At 47.7% G+C, this 24963-nt stretch overlaps 1 protein-coding gene across 5 annotated transcripts in view; it reads left to right on the top strand.

The window, feature by feature from the left end:
• Window positions 1–4883: 4883 nt before the first annotated feature.
• The window catches only part of LOC123072711 (uncharacterized), a 33180-nt gene continuing 13100 nt past the window's right edge, over window positions 4884–24963 (top strand). For 3 of the 5 annotated variants that reach the window (XM_044496323.1, XM_044496320.1, XM_044496324.1), the window contains exons 1-8: window positions 4884–4995; window positions 5910–6057; window positions 6475–6736; window positions 6911–7130; window positions 7215–7338; window positions 8019–8231; window positions 8716–9210; window positions 19735–20124. In XM_044496323.1, the coding sequence (XP_044352258.1) occupies window positions 5911–6057; window positions 6475–6736; window positions 6911–7130; window positions 7215–7338; window positions 8019–8231; window positions 8716–9210; window positions 19735–20124 (1851 nt within the window). In that variant the 5' untranslated portion in view covers window positions 4884–4995; window position 5910. Of the gene's footprint in view, window positions 4996–5039; window positions 5789–5909; window positions 6058–6474; window positions 6737–6910; window positions 7131–7214; window positions 7339–8018; window positions 8232–8715; window positions 9211–19734; window positions 20125–24963 lie in introns of those variants that run through there. The other 2 variants (XM_044496322.1, XM_044496321.1) reach the window with 2 other exon arrangements.

Genomic DNA, 24963 nt, shown 5'->3' with positions numbered 1-24963 from the left:
GCCCTGGCCAGCGCCGGCGGCAGCGCGCAGCAGTCGGGCGCCCTGGCCAGCGCCGGCGGGAAGGGCGAGGGCGGGTACAGAAAAAGTGAGAATGACAGGTGGGGTCGAGGACGGACATAGACGGACGACGAGGACGCGAAGACGTCCGCTTTCTGTCCGCTTTGGCCCCAAACCGAGAGCAAATTTGGTCTGAAAATGGGGCAAAAGCGGACATATGCTTCCATGCGTTGGGTCGTTTGTTTTGTCTGTTTTATCCCAAATGGACACAAACGGACGATTTGGATAGAAATGGGTCACGCGGTGGAGTTGGCCTAACTATGCGGAATGGAGGCAGTACTAGTATCATCAAAGATAGGGACATGGGTGTGACGTACTACTGTACTAGAGTCATCAGTACAGTACTACAGTCCTTTGGTGGCCGACCTCCCGCGTTGCTTTTGGTGCATGCGTGAAAGATTGAGCTGGTGGCTGGACAAAGCACCGACGGCTGGTCGAAGAAAGCACACGATCCGTGCCCTCGATGATGACTGGAGGAGCCACGGATCGTTGACCTGGCTTGGGAGACGTCGGCCGTAGGCTAAAACTACACTTAGAGTAACATACTTTCTTCATTTTACAATGTAGTGCGTCTACGCTTTCCGTGATTTAAATTTGATCATAAATTTAAGCAACGAGACCGACTGCGGCAGGAGCAAAAATTATACCATTGTACAAATTCAGTGGTATAATTTTTTCTTCCGCCGCAGTCTATCTCATTGGTTAAATTCATGGTCAAACTTAAATCACCGAAAGTGCGGGCGCACTACATTGTAGAATGAAGGAAGTAAGTAGCAAGGCCAGTTCCAATGCAACATCTCAAATGCTCCGACCGCGTTTGTTTGGAGCTAAATGGATAGAAAACGCGGCTCAACGCATAGCCCAAACGGACAAATGTCCGTTTTTTATCCGCTTTCGGCCCATCTTGGCCTAAATTTGGGTCGCGTTTGCAGTGGAAGTGACATCGCGATGACGTGCGGGACGCACGCACTTTTCCTCCCCTAGCCCGCCTGTCGGTGGCTCAAGCGCCCACTTTCCCTCCATTTCACCACAACCCTCATGCACCCGCACGCCCGCCCTCCCCTCCCCTCCATCTGCCATGGCCGGCGACCCAGCCGCCTACGAGTGCCCCAAGGCAAAGAAGAAGACGCCAAAGGGTCCAAAAAAGCCGCGGTCGGTGCTCACGCCAGAGGAGCTCGCCAAGCTTGACGCGGAATCGGCCAAGAGAAGAAACCGACAGGTGGCGGAGAAGGATAAGAAAGCAGTGGCCACGTGGGCCACCAAGGCGGCAACATTGGAGGCGCATAGCGCAAGGCCGCCGTCGAGGAGAAGGAGGACATCGCCTCCAAAGCGCACGCCTCCTCATGCTTGGGTTGTGCCATCCCCAGCCCATCCTCTCGACAGTTGCCATGGCCGCGGCTAGCACAGGCTCATCGGTCATACGGCCTCCTCAATGCCCATCGCCGACCTCGTTGACAATATATGGGACGCCCTGTTTTCCTCCACTAAGGTGCCATGATCAGACCCGGTTCTCAACCGATTTTTTGTTTGTTTTCTACTATGTTTCCCAAGAGTTTGATGCCATGGCGGCGTCGATGGCTGGCCATCCTGCCAAAGATGATGCGTATCTCTTTCGTGGAGATGAGTTTATTCGCACACGAACACGTCACTGTGTACCTCCAACGCCGAGGGTGCTGCACCGCAGCTCACATCGAAGGAGACCCGTCCGGAAGCGCGGTACGCAAGCAACCCGACGGATGCTTTTCAGGACCTGAAACCCCAAGCAGGTGTTGTTTGGAAACAGCTTCAGCTTCACCTTGAGCCTTGGGCCTTATTCCCGCATGAAAGTGGCAACTTCCAAGCTGGTACGAGTTGAGAAAGTGCCCCGACGACAGACACGACACTCTTGAGCCGGTAATCGACGACGGGCATGGATTTGGTGCCTTGAGAGCATCTACATCCGGATTTAGTAAATCCGGCTTCTGAAATGCCCGCGGACACGTCTGTGGACAGTGATCGGGCATGCCTTATATTTCCCACTTTACATTCGGATATCTCGTACTTCGATTTTTAAATCCATACAAAGCCATGCAAAACAAAAACACCTACGTACTACGTCGATCCTATCTACTCCTCGTCGGAGATGACGAGGATCTCGGTGCCCTCCCGCGGCAGCATGGGCGGTAGCTGCAGCTCCTGCCCCACCGGGACCTCCTGCTACTCCGTTCCAGCCTCCTCATCCTCTATTTCCGCATCGAGCTCGCGAAGAGGGCGTCCGACTCTGCCTGCTCCCGCCGGAGGAAGACTCGGTTGGCCTCCACATAAGCCTCATCCTGGATGGACTCCAGGATGGCCTGCTGCTCCGCCATCTCATACGGATCAGTCCAGCCCGTTCCCTCGCGTCGCCTCCTCCCCTTCTCGATTCCTTTCCTCGCCGCCGCCGGAGACGGGCGCCGGGTCCCCGCCGCGGCCGCCGATGAGGGTGGCGGCGAGGCCCTCGGCCGCAACGCCGCTCGGGCTCGGGCCTAGGGTTTGAGGCGGCGGCCTCTGATGGTGAGGGCGGCGTCGTCCTGGCGGCGGGCGGCGCTCGCCGGAGTTGAGGGTCGCGTCTACTCGGCCGCGCGGGCGGCGAGTTGGCGGTGGATGCGGGCGCCGCGTGGAGGAATCCCCTGCTGCTCTCCTTCGCCAGATCTGAAGACGGCGCCCCCGTGCTGCTGCTTCCTCCTCGTCAGTCCGGCCGGATCCGGTGGCGGACTGCGCGGATGTGGGGTTGGGAGCTCTGGATCGGAGTAATTTCTTGGCCAGCTCCGGCGGCCACAACGCCGGCGGCGCTGTTTCCTTCTTGAAGGCGGCTTCGAGATCCAGCTCCCTCCCCCTCGTCCTCCCCCTGCACCCGGGTGAAAACCCACAACTTTGGTTGGGCGGCGGCGATGCCCGGCTCCGTCACCTTCTTGAAGGTGCCGCTTTGGGTCCGTGGGGAGGTGGGACAGCTGCAGCGCGTTCTTGGCGTTCCTGATGGCGGCGGTTCTCTCTTTAGTGGTGTCGCTTCGCCATGGCGGTCGGCTGGTCCGGCTCTCGTGGTGATTGTGGTGCTCAACTCTTCGGCGTGTCTTCCTGGGGTGCTCCCGTCCCGTTTAGAGAGGCTGGAGGTGGAGCGGCTTCATCTTGCACGGAGCTTCGGTGGAGATGTCAAGTCATGCCTGACCGACAGGTGCTACGCTTTGTCATGCCTGGTCGGCAGGTGCTACGCACGACAGATCTTCCAAAGACTTCAAGCCGTGTCAGCTGGTGGTACTTGGCAGCATGGTGCTGAGGTGTATCAGTGGCGACCGCGACGTGCTCGGCTGTTTGCGCGCAGGGAGGAGGTGCCGTTGGGCGCCGTGGTGGCGTCGACGATAGCTGGACCAAGCAAGGTTGATGCATCAGTACAGTTCTGAAGATGGAGCGGTGGCAGTTGGCGGCGGCGGCCTCTGAGTGCACGCCAGATTGGTGAGACCCATGCCCGGTAGGCGTCCTGGATGGGACCTCAGGTCTTAGATGTTAGGTTTGGCTGCGATGTCTGTTTGGTATTAGGCCCAGGCTATCTGCGCCCCTTCATGAACTGGATAGGTGGAACGGCAGTTTATTGCTTAGAGGACGGCTTTAGTCTTACTGTTGTATTACTTTGTAAGGTCTCGTGAGAATAATTAATAAAGTGACCGTATGCATCACCCAGATGCAGAGGCCGGGGGTCATCCTCCTTTTCTAAAAAAAAATCTCATCGGACTGGGCGACGGCGAACTCCTCCTCCACCTTCTCCGTGGTGAAGCCCAACACTTGCTGGTCTGGCTCCTCTGCCTCCTTCACCTCCATCGGCTGTTGCTGCTCCTCCTCCTCTTCCCCCGACTCCGATGACTCCGGAGGGCAGCCCTGCAGCGATCCGGGTGGCGCGTCGGGCTGCGCGCTCGGCTTCCCATGTCGGGCTCGGACTTGCGGCGCGGAGAGGGGAGGAGGGGATGGGTTAGGGTTGCGGCGTGCCCAGCCGGTTTAAATAGACAGATTTTTTCCTGGGATGCGAGCCGGAGCGGCGCCACGCGGCGACGGACGCGGCGTTCGTTGGACCGCCGGGTGTCTCTGCATGGGGCCCCTTCATCAGACAGACGTGGCGGGCTTGCCCAGGCGCGCCCATATCCGCCCCATATTTGGGCTGGATATGGGGGTGTCGGTCAGCCCGGACGTTTGAGGGCCGTTTGAGAGGCTCGTCTGGGTCAAAATTTTGTGACTGGGTGGCCTATCTGGACGTATGAGGCAGGTTTGGAAGGTCCGGTTGTAGATGCTCTGAGCACGCTTTCTAAAGACGTTTCCTTCATCCATGCGTGGACCATATCATCCTTCTTGTATGGACGATCAGCCATTCATGTATGGATGGATAAGAAAATATCACATGGAAAAAAAGTTTCAAAGGAATCTTCAATGCTATTGCCTTCGTTAAATACAAATTTTGTAGAAATTTCACTATAGACTACATTCAGAGTGAAATAAGTGAATTTACAGTCTAATAAATGCATCTACAATTCTACATACATCAATATGTGGTTCATGATGCAATCTTTACAAAGATTTATATTTAGGAACGGAGGAGGGAGTAGATTTCTTTGGCGCCCAATCCCTAGAGAAATCCCATGTCAAACTTTTTTGGCGCCGACCTGCACAGTTTCGGCGCCGTCCGAGATGGCCGAACACAGGGGGCCAAAATCCGAGATATTTTTGCCAGGTGGGGGTCAGATGAAATTAGTCTCACCCCAAAGGCCTGATCTGTCAAAAACACAGAAAAAGTGAAACACCGGTCCGGTGTGCGTCGTTTCCATCCGCCTTCCGGTGCTTATAATAACAAAACGCAAGAGGACACCAATCACGATAGCGATTCATCTCAGAACTTGTTCAGCCTGCAGCCCTTTTGTCCACTGCTACCAGTACCAGGTATGTACTACTAGTAAGTAGTACAAGTTAGACGATCCGAGGTCATTTTGGTTTCTGTTTTGCTACTAGTTTTCCAAGATCCAGTCAACTCCCTGTCCGCATGTTTCTGTTTTGCGGCGCGCAGCATGTTGCTTTGGTTTGGTTTGGTTTGGTTTGATTTGGCCAACTCAGTTGAACCACGCTTCTTCCTCTGCCTCCCTTGAGAGTCGTGCAGGCAAAGCTCCGCCCGGCTCCTTTGCCCTCCTCCTCCGGCGGTGCTGCCGTCGCGAGCGGGCTCGGGAAAGGATGCCAGGTCTCCGTTCTGTACAGTAGTTTTAGGATTAAGTGTGGCGTGATGCCGAGTAGAAGCATTGCGTCGGCGCTTACGAGCGGCGCCGGACGCCGTTTAGCTTCGCTTTCCGGCTTCTCTCAGTGGTGGAGAGAAGCCGCGGGAGGCGGATCTGACTCCAGCTTCTCCAATAAGCTCGATCTCATCCCTGATTTGGAGGATGGCCATCGCTTAGTCCTATTTTCTCGTTGCTGTCGCGGTGATGGGAACGGAAATAGGAAGAGGTGCAGAGCAAGATTCCCCCGATAAGGCTGGTGCATATTCTAGTCGGTGCTTGGGTTGGAGCTACGGCGCGCACTGTTGCTGCCTGTCTCTGCCGCCTCTCCGGCGATCTTTCTGGCCGAATGGCGGCCCCGTGAAGCCATGGTGTCTGCGCTGGCTTCGTTTCTTTCTCCCGGCTTAATGCCTTTAGGGAGGCAGCTATTCAGCTTCGGTAGCTCCTTGCTCCTTGTTTATACCAGTCCGGTTCGTCCCTTCCCTTGTTTGGATGAACTGCATTAGATTTACTGTGTACTCTACTCCCTTCCTTCCGAGAGAGAAGAAGGAATGGATCAATTGCATTAGATTTACTATGTACTCTACTTAGGATGGACGAGGGAATCATCGCATTGGAGCGTATATTTGACGGAGGCAGCAAACCAACAGATCTAAAGTTATCAGCTCTACAGAGCATCACCGGAAATTTCTCTCAAGAGCGAATAGTTGGTACGGGTGGATTTGGAACCGTTTACAAGGTAAACTTCACTTTTTATTTCAGAGGTTTTTTTTGTTTTGTTTTGTTTAATAAGCAACCTAAATATCTCACGTGGTTGGTCAAACTTTTTATTTGTTTCCACATAAAAATGTTCCATTGGTAGATGCAGAATTTTATCAAATTACTGCTCTGTCTCTGTGCTATACTGCCAAGCAAAGTACTTTGCGGTGGTATGTTGCCAAAGTTGAGTTTTACTCCCTCCATTTTCAAATATAAATCTTTCTAGAGACCACATACAGATATATATAGACATATTTTAGAGTGTAGATTCACTTATTTTGCTCCGTATGTGGTCTCTTAGTGAATGAAATCTCCCAAAAGACTTATATTTAGGAACGGAGGGAGTATGTTGCATTACATGTTCGGATAATTTCTAATGTCATCCAAGTTTAAACAGGGTGTCCTTCGAAATGGAGAAGTTGCTGTCAAGAGGATAAAGAACAACCATACAATAGATGAGAAGTTATTTCGTCGGGAGGTTAACAGCTTATTACATGTCAGCCATAAGAATATAGTTCGGTTTCTTGGCTTCTGTTCTCACACAGAACATAAAGCATTCGAAAATGAAGGATCAAGAGATTACATTTACGCCGAGGATAGAGAAAGAATAATCTGTTTTGAGTACATCAACAATGGAAGTCTTGAAAAATATATTACAGGTGCACTCTGGATGTGAAACTTTTCTCTCTCTTTTAAACTTCTAGTCTTCAATAACACGGCCACAAATTATAAGGGACTGGACTGACTAACAATTATATCATTTTTTATGTCTGATAACAGTGCGAAAATAAATGTTGAAATACCTGATGCTCTTCTTCCTTTTTGTTCTGCAGATGAATTAAGAGGGCTTCAATGGGACACTCGATATTTCATAATAAAGGGAATATGCGACGGTCTGCACTATCTTCATAGGGAAAAACAAATTATTCATATGGATCTGAAGCCAGCGAACATATTACTAGATCATAATATGGTAGCCAAAATAACTGATTTTGGCTTATCGAGAATGGAGGAAAATGCACAAACCAAAAGTACAACCCGTGTTTTTACATCGTAAGCATTAACCACAAGCAAACCTTCTTTTACCTTCGTTACAATTCATTTTATATGTTCTATAATTAATATATTCACACGCAGAGGATACGCCGCTCCAGAATACATAGACGAAGGCAAAATGTCAGTCAAGTATGATGTGTATAGCTTGGGAATCATAATAATCGAACTGGTGACAGGAGATAGGAGGATTCCAGATATTAGAAATGTAAGTGTTTTTTATATTGTAGGTGACCTCTGTTTACAGATTTAGCCAAAATATTTCTGTTGCATACAGTTAAAAGGTTTGGCATGCCTATCGTCGGCAAAGATAAAAGCATACTCTCGGTATAAGAAGGGTAATATAGTCGCCTGTTGATGGATATTTAGCTTCATGACAATCCACGAAATTCCGCACATGAGACAATAAGCACCTGTTTGGTGTCGCTCTTTTTTCTTCCTCGTGCTTCATGTAAAGTGGGTATTCCCAGAGTCTAGACCAGGTACCCCCGGTCCGAAACCTTGTAACTTTATTCATCTTGTGACATGTCTATTATGTGCCCAATTACTGATCTAATGTCGACTAACTTGGTCAATAACCGAATATACTCTTTCAAGTGACTTTAAAATCCATTAATTTAACCAAATGGGAAAATAAGCTAAATAGTGATTGAGCACCCCATATGTGTTTTAGCCGGAATAGGAATTACATCTCTAATGTACTTCTGCTTAATTTGCATTCCAACCATTGGATGGCATATTGAATTTTTCATGGCGCCACAATTTAAAAGAGATCTACAAAAATTGATCTCCTGATTTCAGAACTGTGTTGACATGGTTTGTCTACCCTTGCCTGTACAAATCGCGGACATTAACTATCGTCACTATATCATCTTTGTCAAATGGCAGGTACTTAGAAGATGGAGGCACAGATTGCATAAATCAGGGAAAGAAACACCACTCAAATACCGACAGATAGATAAACTCATCAAGATTGGGCTACTCTGCCAGGAGAAGGACCCCTGTAAGAGGCCTTCTATATCAGATATAATATATGTTATCAATGAACTGGAAAGCACAGATAGGAAAATCAGCAATGCGAACGAATCTACAATAGGGCGAGTAAGATCATGTGCTCCTCATAACTTCAATAACAGTAATACTTCAATGGTTCCTACATTGTTCATTAGATATCATCGTTTTGTTTGGAAGAGAGTACATGGATGCAAAGACTATGTGGCACGCTTCTTAGAAAAGTACTGTATACATGTACATGCACACGAGAAACAAACCAAGAAAGTCGATCCTACATTGTAGGAGAGGACTCTGAGATTTGTGCTCACAATGTAGATGCATTCTTTCCGCTAAGCACCCATATGAAAAAATAGAAAGTGATAGTATACGCGCAAGAGAGTGTGCCTATTATCCTGACCTGGTGCTTAATTTCGATCATGTTAATTCAAAGCTTTAATTAAAATTTAAAAAAACATTACCTTTTGCCTACTATTCTGATTGTAGAAGTGTCCACCTTAATGAAAACAGAGCTTATGAGATTCTAGGAAAAGTATAACTCATTGTTGCAATGCATCTTGTTTTGTTCTTGCAGATAAGCCCCTACTCGGAGGATGACATGCTTGGGGTTGAGCCGCTCGAGTTACGCTTTCCTTTCGAGCTCAACAGTCAGATATCATGCTCACTTGAGCTAACAAATGAGACAAATGCTTTTATTGCATTCAACATCCAGACGACGAGCCCCCTGCCATACCGCATACAACCAAATAAAGACATTGTGGCTCCACAATCGAAGTATAGTGTGAACATAGCATTGCAACCACTAGACAAGACACCACAAGATAACTATACTGGTTATTTTATCATCTGGAGCACCAAAGTGAATGGGGATCTTATAACTGAGGACATAACTGAAGATATATTCAAAAGAGAGGAGGGTAAATTGGTGGATGAGGTTAATTTGACAATTACATATAAGGCCGAGGAATCCCAAGTGGATGTGTCAGTTGGGTCACCTATAATTTCAGACATGAGAGATATGCACGGTCCACAAGTATCCAATGTGCTATCAACCGAGGCGGATTCCAAGGTAAGCATAGTGACTTGATTGAGCTTGTGAAGAGTTTAACTACCGTTCTTAGAAGAACCTATGATTTTTTTTTTAAATTGATCTAGTCGGCTTGGGTATATTACTACACATGCACAATAACCTAATTAATATTTTAGAATCAATTCCATTTTGTACCCCAAAATTCATCATACTGACAGGAATGACCCTTTTTAAGATATTTGTGCCACACTTTACCCAGGATTTGAGTATCAAGCATCCTATCTATCAACAAGGAATGTGATAGCCTAAGTGGTTTGTGTGAGCCCACCCCATGCTTGATGTTTTGGCTTCAAACCCCATCGCAACCAATTTTTCACTTCTATTTTTTTCTACCTACTGACAGGTGTGACCCATCCATTGAACCAAAAGCACGACAAGCAAAAAAATTCCAAACATATAATAAACCAGTGAGAATAAAAAACACCCACCTACGTGGCATGCCTAGTCGGAAAACATTTGGTGAAAAATTCGATTAGGGGTAAAATGTGGCACGAATGCCTAAAATGGGGGTATCAATTCAAGATTTCACAAGAAAATTCATGTCAATTTGGTAATTTTGGGGTTAAAAATGGAATCAACTCAATATTTTATCATAGAGCATCCAAATATGTGTCATGTTGCTTTTCTGGTTGACAACAAAAGTCTAATCCTCATTGCGATTTAATTAATTTGACTATGCCATCTACGATTTTTGTGCATTTCAAAACATAGACAAATAAAAATAATCATTGGGCGGTCCAAATATGTGTCACTTTGGTTTTCCGACTAAGAACATAATCATGAATGTTATTCATTCTATTTGATGATGACATCTATGTGTTCTATACATTTTCGGATTACCTTTTAAAGTAGATGAGCTCAGTAGTTGATAATCTCTGTTGAAAACAAAATCCAGATGTCTGGCAGCAGTGTACCTAGTTCATTATGACACCTACTTTCCCTGTAAGCAATATTCAGAGTTGAAAAATATGTGGACCTATAGTGCAAGTGTTCTACAATAGAACAGTTCTCACAATCTCATTCTCTCTTTAGAAATGAGATTGTCAACTTCCCCTTGATGGCAATAATTTTGGCATTAGGAACTATGGTCCATGTATATGTGTAAATATTGTGCTTTATATGTGTAGATATTCACCAACACTTCTGACTATTAGTGGATGTGAATTGTGGAAATTTTACTAGGAAGAAAATTGAAAGAATCTCTTCGTACTATATGTATATATAGTATATCATTTTGGTTGATTAGTTTGCATAACATTCTTATTTCTTTTTTCTAAGACATTGTATATTCTGAATGTATGAAGTACTATATATGTGCAATATTCAGAAAGTCCTCTTGTTGGTTGGCCAATGGGAATGCGGACTAGATAGTTTTTTTGGTCACAGTTGTTGCGAAAAGTAGCAATACTTTTTTTATGGAATGGTTGTCGAAAAGTAGTCTTAACATAGGCAACTGTTTTTCAAAATTATTGTTAATTAATTCCATTGCATCACTGTTTTGTTAAGAATAAAACAAAGGATGTACCCTAAACATGAAGCTTCAAATGGTTGGACAGCATCAATCCTGTGATGACTGATGATTGGTGTTTCGGGAGTAAAAACTGTCCTCTTGTGTTTTTACTCTATGTTTGAAAGGAACCACTCATGTGCTTCAGTTCCCCAGTTTGAAAACAGATGATGTTTTCACAACTTGCACTTCAACCAAATTTAAAAACAGATGATGTTTTAACTCTAAGTTTGATAGGATACTTGTTAATTACTTCTGGACACTGGTGTGTTACTAAGTTATTCTACTGTATAGTATAGTAATGACAACCACTGAGAATAGTTCCGTATGGAGGTTTTTAAAGGAATACGTGCTAGAAAATTATCTCAAAAAAGTGAAATGGGCTATACTTGAAAGTTAGAATTACCCATTTCAATATAGATACTAGTTTAGTGTTGGGGAACGTAGCAGAAATTCAAAAAATTTCCTACGTAACACCAAGATCTATCTATGGAGAGACCAGCAACGAGTAGAAAGGGGAGTGCATCTACATACCCTTGTAGATCGCTAAGCGGAAGCGTTCAAGTGAACGGGGTTGATGGAGTCGTACTCGTCGTGATTCAAATCACCGATGATCAAGTGCCGAACGGACGGCACCTCCGCGTTCAACACACGTACAGCCCGGTGACGTCTCCCACGCCTTGATCCAGCAAGGAGAGAGGGAGAGGTTGAGGAAGACTCCATCCAACAGCAGCACAACGGCGTGGTGGTGGTGGAGGAGCGTGGCAATCCCGCAGGGCTTCGCCAAGCACCACGGGTGAGGAGAATAACTTGGGAGAGAGGGAGGGGCTGCACCAAAGGCATAAGGTGTGTTTGGGAGGCCCTCCTACCCCACTATATATAGGGATCCCAAGGGGGGGGGGGTGCGCCAGCCCCTAGGAGATCCAATCCCCAAGGGGGCGGCGGCCAGGGGAGGAGTCCTCCCCCCCAAGGCACCTAGGAGGTGCCTTCCCCTGCTGGGACTCTTCCTTTAGGGTTTCCCCAGGCGCATGGGCCTCTTGGGGCTGGTGCCCTTGGCCCATGTAGGCCAAGGCGCACCCCCTACAGCCCATGTGGCCCCCCGGGGCAGGTGGCCCCACCCGGTGGGCCCCCGGGACCCTTCCGGTGGTCCCGGTACAATACCGATGACCCCGAAACTTGTCCCGATGGCCGAAACAGGACTTCCTATATATAAATCTTTACCTCCGGATCATTCCGGAACTCCTCGTGACGTCCGGGATCTCACCCGGGACTCCGAACAACATTCGGTAACCACATAAAAGCTTCCTTTATAACCCTAGCGTCATCGAACCTTAAGTGTGTAGACCCTACGGGTTCGGGAGACATGCAGACATGACCGAGACGTTCTCCGGTCAATAACCAACAGCGGGATCTGGATACCCATGTTGGCTCCCACATGTTCCACGATGATCTCATCGGATGAACCACGATGTCAAGGACTCAATCGATCCCGTATTCAATTCCCTTTGTCTATCGGTATGTTACTTGCCCGAGATTCGATCGTCGGTATCCAATACCTTGTTCAATCTCGTTACCGGCAAGTCACTTTACTCGTTCCGTAACACATCATCCCGTGATCAACTCCTTGGTCACATTGCGCATATGATGATGTCCTACCGAGTGGGCCCAGAGATACCTCTCCGTTTACACGGAGTGACAAATCCCAGTCTCGATCCGCATAAAACAATAGATACTTTCGGAGATGCCTGTAGTGTACCTTTATAGTCACCCAGTTACGTTGTGACGTTTGATACACCCAAGGCACTCCTACGGTATCCAGGAGTTACACGATCTCATGGTCAAAGGAAGAGATACTTGACATTGGCAAAGCTCTAGCAAATGAACTACACGATCTTTGTGCTAGTCTTAGGATTGGGTCTTGTCCATCACATCATTCTCCTAATGATGTGATCCCGTTATCAACGACATCCAATGTCCATAGCCAGGAAACCATGACTAACTGTTGATCACAACGAGCTAGTCAACTAGAGGCTCACTAGGGACATATTGTGGTCTATGTATTCACACGTGTATTACGATTTCCGGATAATACAGTTATAGCATGAATAAAAGACAATTATCATGAACAAGGAAATATAATAATAATACTTTTATTATTGCCTCTAGGGCATATTTCCAACAGTCTCCCACTTGCACTAGAGTCAATAATCTAGTTCACATCGCCATGTGATTAACACTCACAGGTCACATCGCCATGTGACTAATACCCAAGAGTTTACTAGAGTCAGTAGTCTAGTTCACATCACTATGTGATTGACACTCAATGAGTTTTTATGTTTGATCATGTTGCTTGTGAGAGAGGTTTTAGTCAACGGGTCTGAACCTTTCAGATCCGTGTGCTTTACAAATCTCTATGTCATCTCCTAGATGCAGCTACCACGCTCTATTTGGAGCTATTCCAAATAACTGTTCTACTTGGAGCTATTCTAAATTGTTGCTCCATTATATGTATTCGGTATCTCTACTTAGAGCTATCTGGATAGGTGTTAAGCTTGCATCGACGTAACCTTTACGACGAACTCTTTTACCACCTCCATAATCGAGAAAATTCCTTAGTCCACTAGTTACTAAGGATAACTTTGACCGCTGTCCTATGATCCATTCTTGGATCACTCTTGTACCCCTTGACTGACTCATGGCAAGGCACACTTCAGGTGCGGTACTCAGCATGGCATACTGTAGAGCCTATGTCTTAAGCATAGGGGACGACCTTCGTCCTTTCTCTCTATTCTGCCGAGGTCGAGCTTTAAGTCTTAACTTCGTACCTTACAACTCAGGCAAGAACTCCTTCTTTGACTGGTCCATCTTGAACACCTTCAAGATCATGTCAAGGTATGTGCTCATTTGAAAGTATTATTAAGCATTTTAATCTATCCTTATAGATCTTGATGCTCAATGTTCAAGTAGCTTAATCCAGGCTTTCCATTGAAAAACACCTTTCAAATAACCCTATATGCTTTCTAGAAATTCTACATCATCTCTGATCATCAATATGTCAACAACATATACTCATCAGAAATTCTATAGTGCTCCCACTCACTTCTTTGGAAATACAAGTTTCTCATAAACTTTGTACAAACCCAAAATCTTTGATCATCATCAAAGCATACATTCCAACTCCGAGATGCTCACTCCAGTCCTTAGAAGGATCGCTGGTGCTAGCATACCTTTTAGCATCCTTAGGATCGACAAAACTTTTCTGATTGTATTGCATACAACCTTTCCTTACGAAAACTAGTAAGGAAACTTGTCTTGACATCCATCTGCCAGATTTCATAAATGCAGCTAATGCTAACATGATTCCGACGGACTTAAGCATCGCTACGGATGAGAAAATCTCATCATAGTCAACTCCTTGAACTTGTGAAAAAACTCTTCGCCACAAGTCGAGCCTCATAGACGGTGACATTACCATCCACGTCCGTCTTCTTCTTAAAAATCCATTTATCTTAATGGCCTGCCGATCATCGGGCAAGTCCACCAAAGTCCATGGATCCGTTCTCGGATTTTATGGCCTCGAGCCATTTATCGGAATCCGGGCCCACCATCGCTTTTCCATAGCTCGTAGGTTCATTGTTGTCTAGCAACATGACTTTCAAGACAGGATCACCTTACCACTCCGAAGTAGTACGTGTCCTTGTCGTCCTACGAGGTTCGGTAGTGACTTGATCCGAAGTTTCATGATCAATATCATAAGCTTCCACTTCAATTGGTGTAGGTGCCACAGGAACAACTTCCTGTGCCCTGCCACACACTAGTTGAAGAGACGGTTCAATAACCTCATCAGGTCTCCACCATCCTCCCACTCAACTCTTTCGAGAGAAACTTTTCCTCGAGAAAGGACCCGATTCAAGAAACAATTCATATTGCTTTCGGATCTGAATTAGGAGGTATACCCAACTGTTTTGGGTGTCCTATGAAGATGCATTTTATCCGCTTTGGGCTCGAGCTTAATCCTGAAACTTTTTCACATAAGCGTCGTAGCCCCAAACCTTTAAGAAACGACAACTTAGGTTTCTCTAAACCATAATTCAAACGGTGTCGTCTCAACGGAATTACGTGGTGCCCTATTTAAAGTGAATGTGGTTGTCTCTAATGCCTAACCCATGAACGATAGTGGTAATTCGATAAGAGACATCATGGTACGCACCATATCCAATAGGGTGCAACTATGATGTTCGGACACACCATCACATTATGGTGTTCCAGGCGGTATTAATTGTGAAACAATTTCCACAATGTCTTAATTGTGTGCCAAAACTCGTAACTCAGATATTCATCTCTATGATCATATCATAGACATTTTATCCTCTTGTCACGATGATCTTCTACTTCACTCTGAAATTACTTGAACCATTCAATAATTCAGACTTGTGTTTCATCAAGTAAATATTCTCAACATCTACTCGAATCATCTGTGAAGTAAGATCATAACGATATTCACTGCATGCCTCAGCACTCATTGGATTGGACACATCAAAATGTGTTACTTCCAACAAGTTGCTATCTTGTTCCATCTTACTGAAAACGAGGCTTTTTCAGTCATCTTGCCCATGTGGTATGATTTGCATATCTCAAGTGATTCAAAATCAAGTGAGTCCAAACGGTTCATTTGCATGGAGTTTCTTCATGCATATACACCAATAGACATGGTTCGCATGTCTCAAACTTTTCAAAACGAGTGAGTCCAAAGATCCATCAACATGGAGCTTCTTCATGCGTTTTATACCATTATGACTTACATGGCAGTGCCACAAGTGGTACTATCATTACTATCTTATATCTTTTGGCATGAAAATGTGTATCACTACGATCGAGATTCAATAAACCATTCAGGTTTAATACTAGTCTTGATGGTAGAGGGAGCGTGCGATGTTTGATTATATCAAACTTGGAAACACTTCCAACACATATCGTCAGCTCTCCTTTAGCTAGTCTCCGTTTAATTCCGTAGCTTTTATTTCGAGTTACTAACACTTAGCAACCGAACCGGTATCTAATACCCTGGTGCTACTAGGAGTACTAGTACACATTAACATAATGTATATCCAATATACTTCTATCGACCTTGCCAGCCTTCTCATCTACCAAGTATCTAGGGTAATGCTGCTCCAGTGGTTGTTCCCCTTATTACAGAAGCACTTAGTCTCGGGTTTGGGTTCAACCTTGGGTTTCTTCACTTGAGCAGCAGCTGAATTGCCGTTTCATGAAGTATCCCTTTGTTCCCTTGCCCTTCTTGAAACTAGTGGTTTCATCAACCATCAACAATTGATGCTCCTTCTTGATTTCTACTTTCGCGGTGTCAAACATCGTGAATACCTCAAGGATCATCTTATTTATCCCTGATATGTTATAGTTCATCACGAAGCTCTAGCAGCTCGGTGGCAATGACTTTGGGGAAACATCACTATCTCATCTGGAAGATCAACTCCCACTTGATTCAAGTGATTGTTGTACTCAGACAATCTGAGCACAAGCTCAACGACTGAGCTTTTCTCCCTTAGTTTGCAGGCTAAGAAAATCGTCGGAGGTCTTATACCTCTTGACATGGGCACGAGCCTGAAATCCCAATTTCAGCCCTCGAAACATCTCATATGTTCCGCGATGTTTCGAAAAACGTCTTTGGTGCCTCTACTTAAACCATTTAACTGAACTATCACGTAGTTATCAAAACGTGTATGTCCGATGTTCGCAACATCCACAAACGACGTTTGGGGTTCAGCACACTGAGCGGTGCATTAAGGACATAAGCTTTCTACTGTCCGCATAATTGCTACTTTCAACTTTCAACTATATTTTCTCTAGGAACATATCTAAAACAGTAGAACTATAGCGTGAGCTACGACATAATTTGCAAAAGGTCTTTTGACTATGTTCAGGATAATTAAGTTCATCTTATGAACTCCCACTTAGATAGACATCCCTCTGGTCATCTAAGTGATCACATGATCCGAGTCAACTAGGCCGTGTCCGATCATCACGTGAGACGGACTAGTTAACGTCGGTGAACATCTTCATGTTGATCGTATCTACTATACGACTCATGCTCGACCTTTCGGTCTCCGTGTTCCGAGGCCATGTCTGTACATGCTAGGCTCGTCAAGTTAACCCTAAGTGTTTTCGCTGTGTAAAACTGTCTTACACCCGTTGTATGTGAACGTAAGAATCCATCACACCCGATCATCACGTGGTGCTTAGAAGCGACAAACTGTAGCAACGGTGCACAGTTAGGGGAGAACACTTCTTGAAATTTTGTAAGGGATCATCTTATTTACTACCGTCGTCCTAAGTAAACAAGATGCATAAACATGATAAACATCACATGCAATCAAATAGTGACATGATATGGCCAATATCATTTTGCTCCTTTTGATCTTCATCTTCGGGGCTCCATGATCATCATCGTCACCGGCATGACACCATGATCTCCATCATCATGATCTTCATCATCGTGTCTTCATGAAGTTGTCACGCCAACGACTACTTCTACTTCTATGGCTAACGCGTTTAGCAATAAAGTAAAGTAAGTTACATGGCGTTCTTCAATGACACGCAGGTCATACAAAAAATAAAGACAACTCCTATGGTTCCTGCCGGTTGTCATACTCATCGACATGCAAGTCGTGAATCCTATTATAAGAACATGATCAATCTCATACATCACATATCATTCATCACATTCTTCTTGGCCATATCACATCACATAGCATACCCTGCAAAAACAAGTTAGACGTCCTCTAATTGTTGTTGCATGTTTTACGTGGCTGCTATGGGTTTCTAGCAGGAACGTTTCTTACCTACGCAAGACCACAACGTGATATGCCAATTGCTATTTACCCTTCATAAGGACCCTTTTCATCGAATCCGTTCCGACTAAAGTGGGAGAGACTGGCACCCGCTAGCCACCTTATGCACCAAGTGCATGTCAATCGGTGGAACCTGTCTCACGTAAGAGTACGTGTAAGGTCGGTCCGGGCCGCTTCATCCCACAATACCGTCGAAACAAGATTGGACTAGTAACGGTAAGCATATTGAACAACATCAACGCCCACAACTACTTTGTGTTCTACTCGTGCAAAGAATCTACGCAATAAACCTGGCTCTGATACCACTGTTGGGGAACGTAGCAGAAATTCAAAATTTTTCCTACGTAACACCAAGATCTATCTATGGAGAGACCAGCAACGAGTAGAAAGGGGAGTGCATCTACATACCCTTGTAGATCGCTAAGCGGAAGCGTTCAAGTGAACGGGGTTGATGGAGTCGTACTCGTCGTGATTCAAATCACCGATGATCAAGTGCCGAACGGACGGCACCTCCGCGTTCAACACACGTACAGCCCGGTGACGTCTCCCACGCCTTGATCCAGCAAGGAGAGAGGGAGAGGTTGAGGAAGACTCCATCCAACAGCAGCACAACGGCGTGGTGGTGGTGGAGGAGCGTGGCAATCCCGCAGGGCTTCGTCAAGCACCACGGGTGAGGAGAATAACTTGGGAGAGAGGGAGGGGCTGCACCAAAGGCATAAGGTGTGTTTGGGAGGCCCTCCTACCCCACTATATATAGGGATCCCAAGGGGGGGTGCGCCAGCCCCTAGGAGATCCAATCTCCAAGGGGGCGGCGGCCAGGGGAGGAGTCCTCCCCCCCCAAGGCACCTAGGAGGTGCCTTCCCCTGCTGGGACTCTTCCTTTAGGGTTTCCCCAGGCGCATGGGCCTCTTGGGGCTGGTGCCCTTGGCCCATGTAGGCCAAGGCGCACCCCCTACAGCCCATGTGGCCCCCCGGGGCAGGTGGCCCCACCCGGTGGGCCCCCGGGACCCTTCCGGTGGTCCCGGTACAATACCGATGACCCCGAAACTTGTCCCGATGGCCGAAACAGGACTTCCTATATATAAATCTTTACCTCCGGACCATTCCGGAACTCCTCGTGACGTCCGGGATCTCATCCGGGACTCCGAACAACATTCGGTAACCACATACAAGCTTCCTTTATAACCCTAGCGTCATCGAACCTTAAGTGTGTAGACCCTACGGGTTCGGGAGACATGCAGACATGATCGAGACGTTCTCCGGTCAATAACCAACAGCGGGATCTGGATACCCATGTTGGCTCCCACATGTTCCACGATGATCTCATCGGATGAACCACGATGTCAAGGACTCAATCGATCCCGTATTCAATTCCCTTTGTCTATCGGTATGTTACTTGCCCGAGATTCGATCGTCGGTATCCAATACCTTGTTCAATCTCGTTACCGGCAAGTCACTTTACTCGTTCCGTAACACATCATCCCGTGATCAACTCCTTGGTCACATTGCGCATATGATGATGTCCTACCGAGTGGGCCCAGAGATACCTCTCCGTTTACACGGAGTGACAAATCCCAGTCTCGATCCGCATAAAACAATAGATACTTTCGGAGATGCCTGTAGTGTACCTTTATAGTCACCCAGTTACGTTGTGACGTTTGATACACCCAAGGCACTCCTACGGTATCCAGGAGTTACACGATCTCATGGTCAAAGGAAGAGATACTTGACATTGGCAAAGCTCTAGCAAATGAACTACACGATCTTTGTGCTAGTCTTAGGATTGGGTCTTGTCCATCACATCATTCTCCTAATGATGTGATCCCGTTATCAACGACATCCAATGTCCATAGCCAGGAAACCATGACTATCTGTTGATCACAACGAGCTAGTCAACTAGAGGCTCACTAAGGACATATTGTGGTCTTTGTATTCACACGTGTATTACGATTTCCGGATAATACAGTTATAGCATGAATAAAAGACAATTATCATGAACAAGGAAATATAATAATAATACTTTTATTATTGCCTCTAGGGCATATTTCCAACATTTAGTTGCAAGTTAATGTTCCATAATTGAGTGTTTCTAATAGGCCCATTAATCCATGGATGTGGTCTTCTTTTGCAGACAAGTGCATCTACCTCAGATGAGGAGATCCAGTTTGATCCCCCGGAGCTCCGCTTTCCCTTGGTGCCAGATAAAAAGGTGTTATCCTCCGTCAAAGTAATCAACAATACAGAATTGTATATCAGTATAGCCTTATCTTCTCCAGAAGGTAACTCGGCAGCGTACTCCCAAAGCTGTCCCAGATCGATCATGCCACCACGGTCCACACAATGGCTCACAGTAATAAGAGAAGAAAAGGAAAATGAACAATGGTTCAAACAATGGCTCAAACAATGGCTCGATGACCAAGTCTCCGTGTGGTATGCAATTGTGGCCGAAGATATCAAAGTCTCCGACCTTGATTGGAAGGATTACAACGAATATAAGAAGTTGCCTGTCGTTCTAACAAAGGTATGTACACTATTTTTCTTTCGAGAAAGTTCACTAATTAGATCAAATGGCACTTTTTCCCTCTAAAATTCTAATAGTCTAGTATTATTATTTTCAAAAAGAAGGATAACCCCCGGCCTCTGCATCAGGTCGCTATGCATCAAGTCGCTGCATGCAACCATATACGTATTATTAAGAATGCAAAATCCAGTAGCCGAACAGCAAAGCGAGAAGAAAACTCGATGCCTCTTGCTTCGCGACACTACTCCACCAGATAGCCTATAAGCGTATGTTACAAGACAACATCAAAACGAAAAATACACAACTCATAGGCTACGCATTCAAAAAGGAATCGCCACATGTGCGCCGATGATGGCAAGTCCAACACAAGGTTGAACTCCGAATTCTCATCCCTAAAGCCAAGCTTCAATCCATCACCTTTACAAGGTCACGACGTAGGCGTGCGTCGACATACCCTGATCAGAGATCTTGCGTTTCCACTGGAGTGTATAAACTCGTCGTTGAAGCTGTCTGTAGCATCACCCCTTATCCGGCAACCGATGCCTCGATAACCGGACCACTCGAGAAGACACCGGAAGACACCGGCGTCCCGTAACGCCTGCCTCCTGCCACAGTCGCACCACATTCGATCCAGTAGCAACAGGCTAAACATGACACCTCCGCCAGAGCCACCGTGCATCACCTGCCGGTAGCAGGCCTGACTTGACGCCTTTGCATGAGAAGTTCTACGTAGCATTCACCGGCATTACCCGATGTCTCTAGAGGAGACACATGTGTCACCTGCTGAGCCACATCAAACCTGATATGAGTGAATTGCAAGAAACCACCACATTTGGGGCTTATCTTACAGAAAACAACATGGTTGCTAATTATTTGCAAAAGCCACCGCGGATTCAGTAAAAGTGTTACAGATTGCACTGAACATGTAATTTGGGGCAGTTGAGGGCGTTTCCGACAGGTGGGGCCCAAAATAATCACACACAGACCCCTATTAGATTTTAAAAAAATCAATCAGCCCCCTGGACCATGCCCCCGCCGCCGGAAGACGCCCGCCGACCGGGCGGTCGCGGAGACGAGGAGGAGGTGGAGCGAGGAGGAGATGGATAGGAGTGAGCCGGCGAGCGCGGCGTGCGCGTCGCGGTGGCCTACGGCGACGGTGAGCAGGCCGGCGCGTCCCCGGCAGAGCGCCATGGCCTCCTGCTCCGTGAAGACCCCTCGCGGTCTCCCCTTTTTCTGCCTGTCTCTCGTCCCCATCTCTGAAGCTCTCTGTCTTTTGAACAGAGGATGTGCGCCGCCGCCTCCTTCAGTTCGTCACGCCGCCACCTAGTTCGCCGGATTCGCTGTCTGCCGGCCCCCTTCTCCGCCTGGAGCTTTGTCACCTGCACCCGTGCCCCGATCCGGTCGTCCCCGCCGCCAAACTCTACGTCCCTGCAGTCCCGCGCCGCCGCTGCTTCATGTCGAGCGAGCAGAGGACCGCGTCGTCCCTGCCTCGCCCGCTCTTGGACCTCTGCGTCGTCCTCACCGCCCACTGGTGAGCTCCTTGCGCCGCCTCCGGTCCCTTTCTTATCCTCGTGTTGCACCGCTGCTGACTTCTCCGCCTCGCCGTCGTTTTGCTGCAGGAGCCGAGGCCGTCGCCCCCTCTCAGTTCGTCGCGCCGCCTCCAGTTCCGCCGGATCCGCTGCCTGCAGGCCCTTGCTGGCCGGATCCCGCCGCCGCGCTGCCGTTCCTCGCATGCAGCTCCGCCCAGCTGCCGCCGTCCTGCTTCTTCCCGGCGAGAGGAAGGAGATGCCCTCCGTGGGGGAGGGGGGCTTGATTGCTTTTCTTTTATAAGGTCCAGGGAGGTATATGTCAATTTGTTGCCAAATCAGCTCCTTACAGTCCGGCCCCACTAGTCAGAAAATGGTTAAACAAGCTAAATCACCTGTTTAGTGCTTTTTGCAAAATGTTTACTGAATCTGCGGTAATTTTTGCAAATGATTAGCGACCAGGTGGTTTTCTGCAAAATAAACCCCAAATATGATGGTTTCTTGCAATTCACTCAACCTGATATATTGATGGATGAGACGTCCCATACCTTCGCCAGCCTCAGAAATGCCGTCACCACCTTGATATCTAGTCTGCGAGTCACCCAAACGACCATGGAGTTCGCCGCCATCAAAGAAGAAGGGCAACCGCTTCAATTCCGGGCACTATAGGAGCACCCGGAAAGTTCCTTGCTAGCTCGGCCTACGCGGTACCGCTTATCTGCAACGTTGGCATTTTGTGGAGATCTGTGCTACCACTAGCATCAGCAGGGCTATTTCTTGTGGCACCGACTCATTAGTCAGAGAGATAGCAGGGCTATGTGAATAGTAACGAGATTCCTCGTAGGTCCACTGATGTACCAGTCCGCCTCGTGTAACAGTCTAGCCGGAAAGCGGGCGGTCCCGGGGCCCACACGCATGTCTTTTCAGCAGCCCATCCTTCCCTGTATAGAGCAGTTCAGCCATATTCCCCCACCCTCCACATAGATCGACAGTCCCTCTCTCTCTTGCCTCTCACATGCAGCTCTCTCTGAGAGTCTTTCTCTCTGACAATCAACTCTCCCTCTCTCTAAAAAGGATTCTTGGTCACACGCAATATTCTCTTCCTCTATCATGTCTCTCTTTATTTTCACTCACAAAAAACTGATTTCTTCTCTTCCCCTCTCACGACTCTTTCTTTATTTCCTCTTACAAAAAAAGTTTTCTTCCCTTCCTCTCTCACGTCTCTCTTTATTTTCTCTCAAAAAAAAAATCAGATTTCTCTCACACACGCTCTTCCTTCAACTTCTCAAAAAGGATTCTTCTCTCTATAGTTTCTCTCCACATTTCGGTCAAGCAGCAGCATGGTTTGGCCCACTATCTTTGTGTCATGTCAAGTGGTTATCGTTGTCAAGCAGCATGTGCAGCAACGCCCGGCTCTCTTCCACTGTACCCACGTGAGAGAGAGGAGAAAGGTGAGACTTTCTTTTTTGTGAGACAGAGACAAGTCCCGTCAGTGTATTAAGAAGTGAGCGAGCCAAGACCGCAGTAGCTGGGCGCACGTCAGGTCATGTCGTGAACAATGACCTACTAAGGCCCACCCAAATTTCGAAATTGGTAGGCTTCACGGCAGATGATCAAGGATTAAGCGCTGGCACAAACTGCTGAGTGCACATATCCACATGAGACATGAGAACGAATGAAAGGCTATGATAAGGGGTACCGCGTAGCTTCAGCTATGAAAAACCGTTCTCGCCGGAGAACCCACCACCTCGCCACGCCGCGCCAGCCGCTGTCGTCGCCCTACAATGGCAACCGCCACCACGATGGTCAGATCCGGGCACTAGTGCCTGAATCCCACACGCTTTGTCCCTTGGTCAGCTGCGCTCGTCCTGCCGTCGCGTTGTCACGTAGGCCTTCATCAGATCCGCAAACCGGTCAACAACCATCGGCCAATTCCCTCCCTCAGGGCCGACGCGAGCCGCTCCGTGACGGCCGCCGAACGCCTGACTTCGTCACACTACCCATCCTGCCAGATCCGAAGCTGATCCGCAGGACACGCACCACCGTGCACACCTGCGACCAGCCGGAGATGATCCTGGCCTCCGCCTTCCCCAGAGCGATGCGAACTTTGCTAGAGGGCGCCTCAGGCGTCGGCAAGGGGAGGAAGGTGTGGCGGGGCCAGGAAGGTGCAGCGGGGAGAGGCGTGGCGGTGGAGGAGGGATCCAGCGGTGTTATTGGGTGGCGGGACGCTTGGTCGCGAGTTGCCTGGTCGTGAGTTAGTGGAAGTTAGGTCTAGTTACCCCTTCAATCTGTGTCTTTTCCCTTTCTAGATTTTTTTTATTTTTCCAATCAAGGGCAAGGAGTTCCCACATTACATTATGAGAAGAGTTGTCCAATTTATTATGAAAAACTGTACAAAAACCCAAACAAGAACAAAAGGTTGGCTTAGAGCATCTCCAGCCATTCGGCCCCTCAGGGACGCCCAAATAGCGCCGCGTGGGGGTGACCCGGCGAAAACCGCGCCTTGGGGGCGTTTTCCCCCAGCCGCCGACCCCCCACGACGCTTTTTCATTTTTCAACCCCCAACGCCGCGCACTTCCCCTCATCGGGCCCATTGGTGGTCGTCCCATTGCCCCTAGCGCACCCTCGCTCGCCTCCTTCCTCGCCGAAGGCACCGGCTAGTTGAACATACATAATGAAAATGATACATAGATAGTTCATCATAGCAAAGACTGTTAAAGATCAACTACTCGTCGTTTTCCGGCTAAGACTCGGTAATGTCCTCCTCCGACGTCTGCAAGTAGGCGTCGGCATACCGCTCGTCTTCGGAGTCCCAGGACGACGCTTCTCCTAGCTTCATGTTCAATTGAGCGGCCTGCTTCCGCGCATGCTTGTCCTCCCGATAGGAGGCTCGCTCCTTCCTCCTCGCCTCCCTCTCCGTCCTCCGTTGCTTGTAAAACTGGCGCTCGTTGACGATGTCCTACGGGAAGCGTTCACGCCACTCCGCCATGGCTTCCACATCCATCTCCGTGATGGCGAGGCGACGCTGGCACCTTCGGTTGTCAAGACAGTCCTCGTCGGTGAAAAGCCGCGGGAGATGTGCGAGATCCTGCGCCCGTTGGCTCGTCGACACGTCGGGGAAATTCATATCCCGAGCGCCACGCTGTCGCGTCGTATGCGTGGGCCTCCTCCTCTACGGTGTCAAAGTGACGACGCTGAGGCGTTTTTCGCCAAACGAGATTTCGGAGGAGAAGACGCCGGAGCGGCGCTCGCGGACTCCGTGAAAATCAGTAGCGCCCAAGCGGCGCATCGACATGGTGGCACAGAAGCGAGA

This window comes from Triticum aestivum, chromosome 3B (assembly GCF_018294505.1).
Source record: "Triticum aestivum cultivar Chinese Spring chromosome 3B, IWGSC CS RefSeq v2.1, whole genome shotgun sequence".
NCBI lineage: Eukaryota > Viridiplantae > Streptophyta > Magnoliopsida > Poales > Poaceae > Triticum > Triticum aestivum.
The sequence above is the reverse complement of the archived record's forward strand: the minus strand, read 5'-3'. Positions and strand labels throughout refer to the sequence as shown.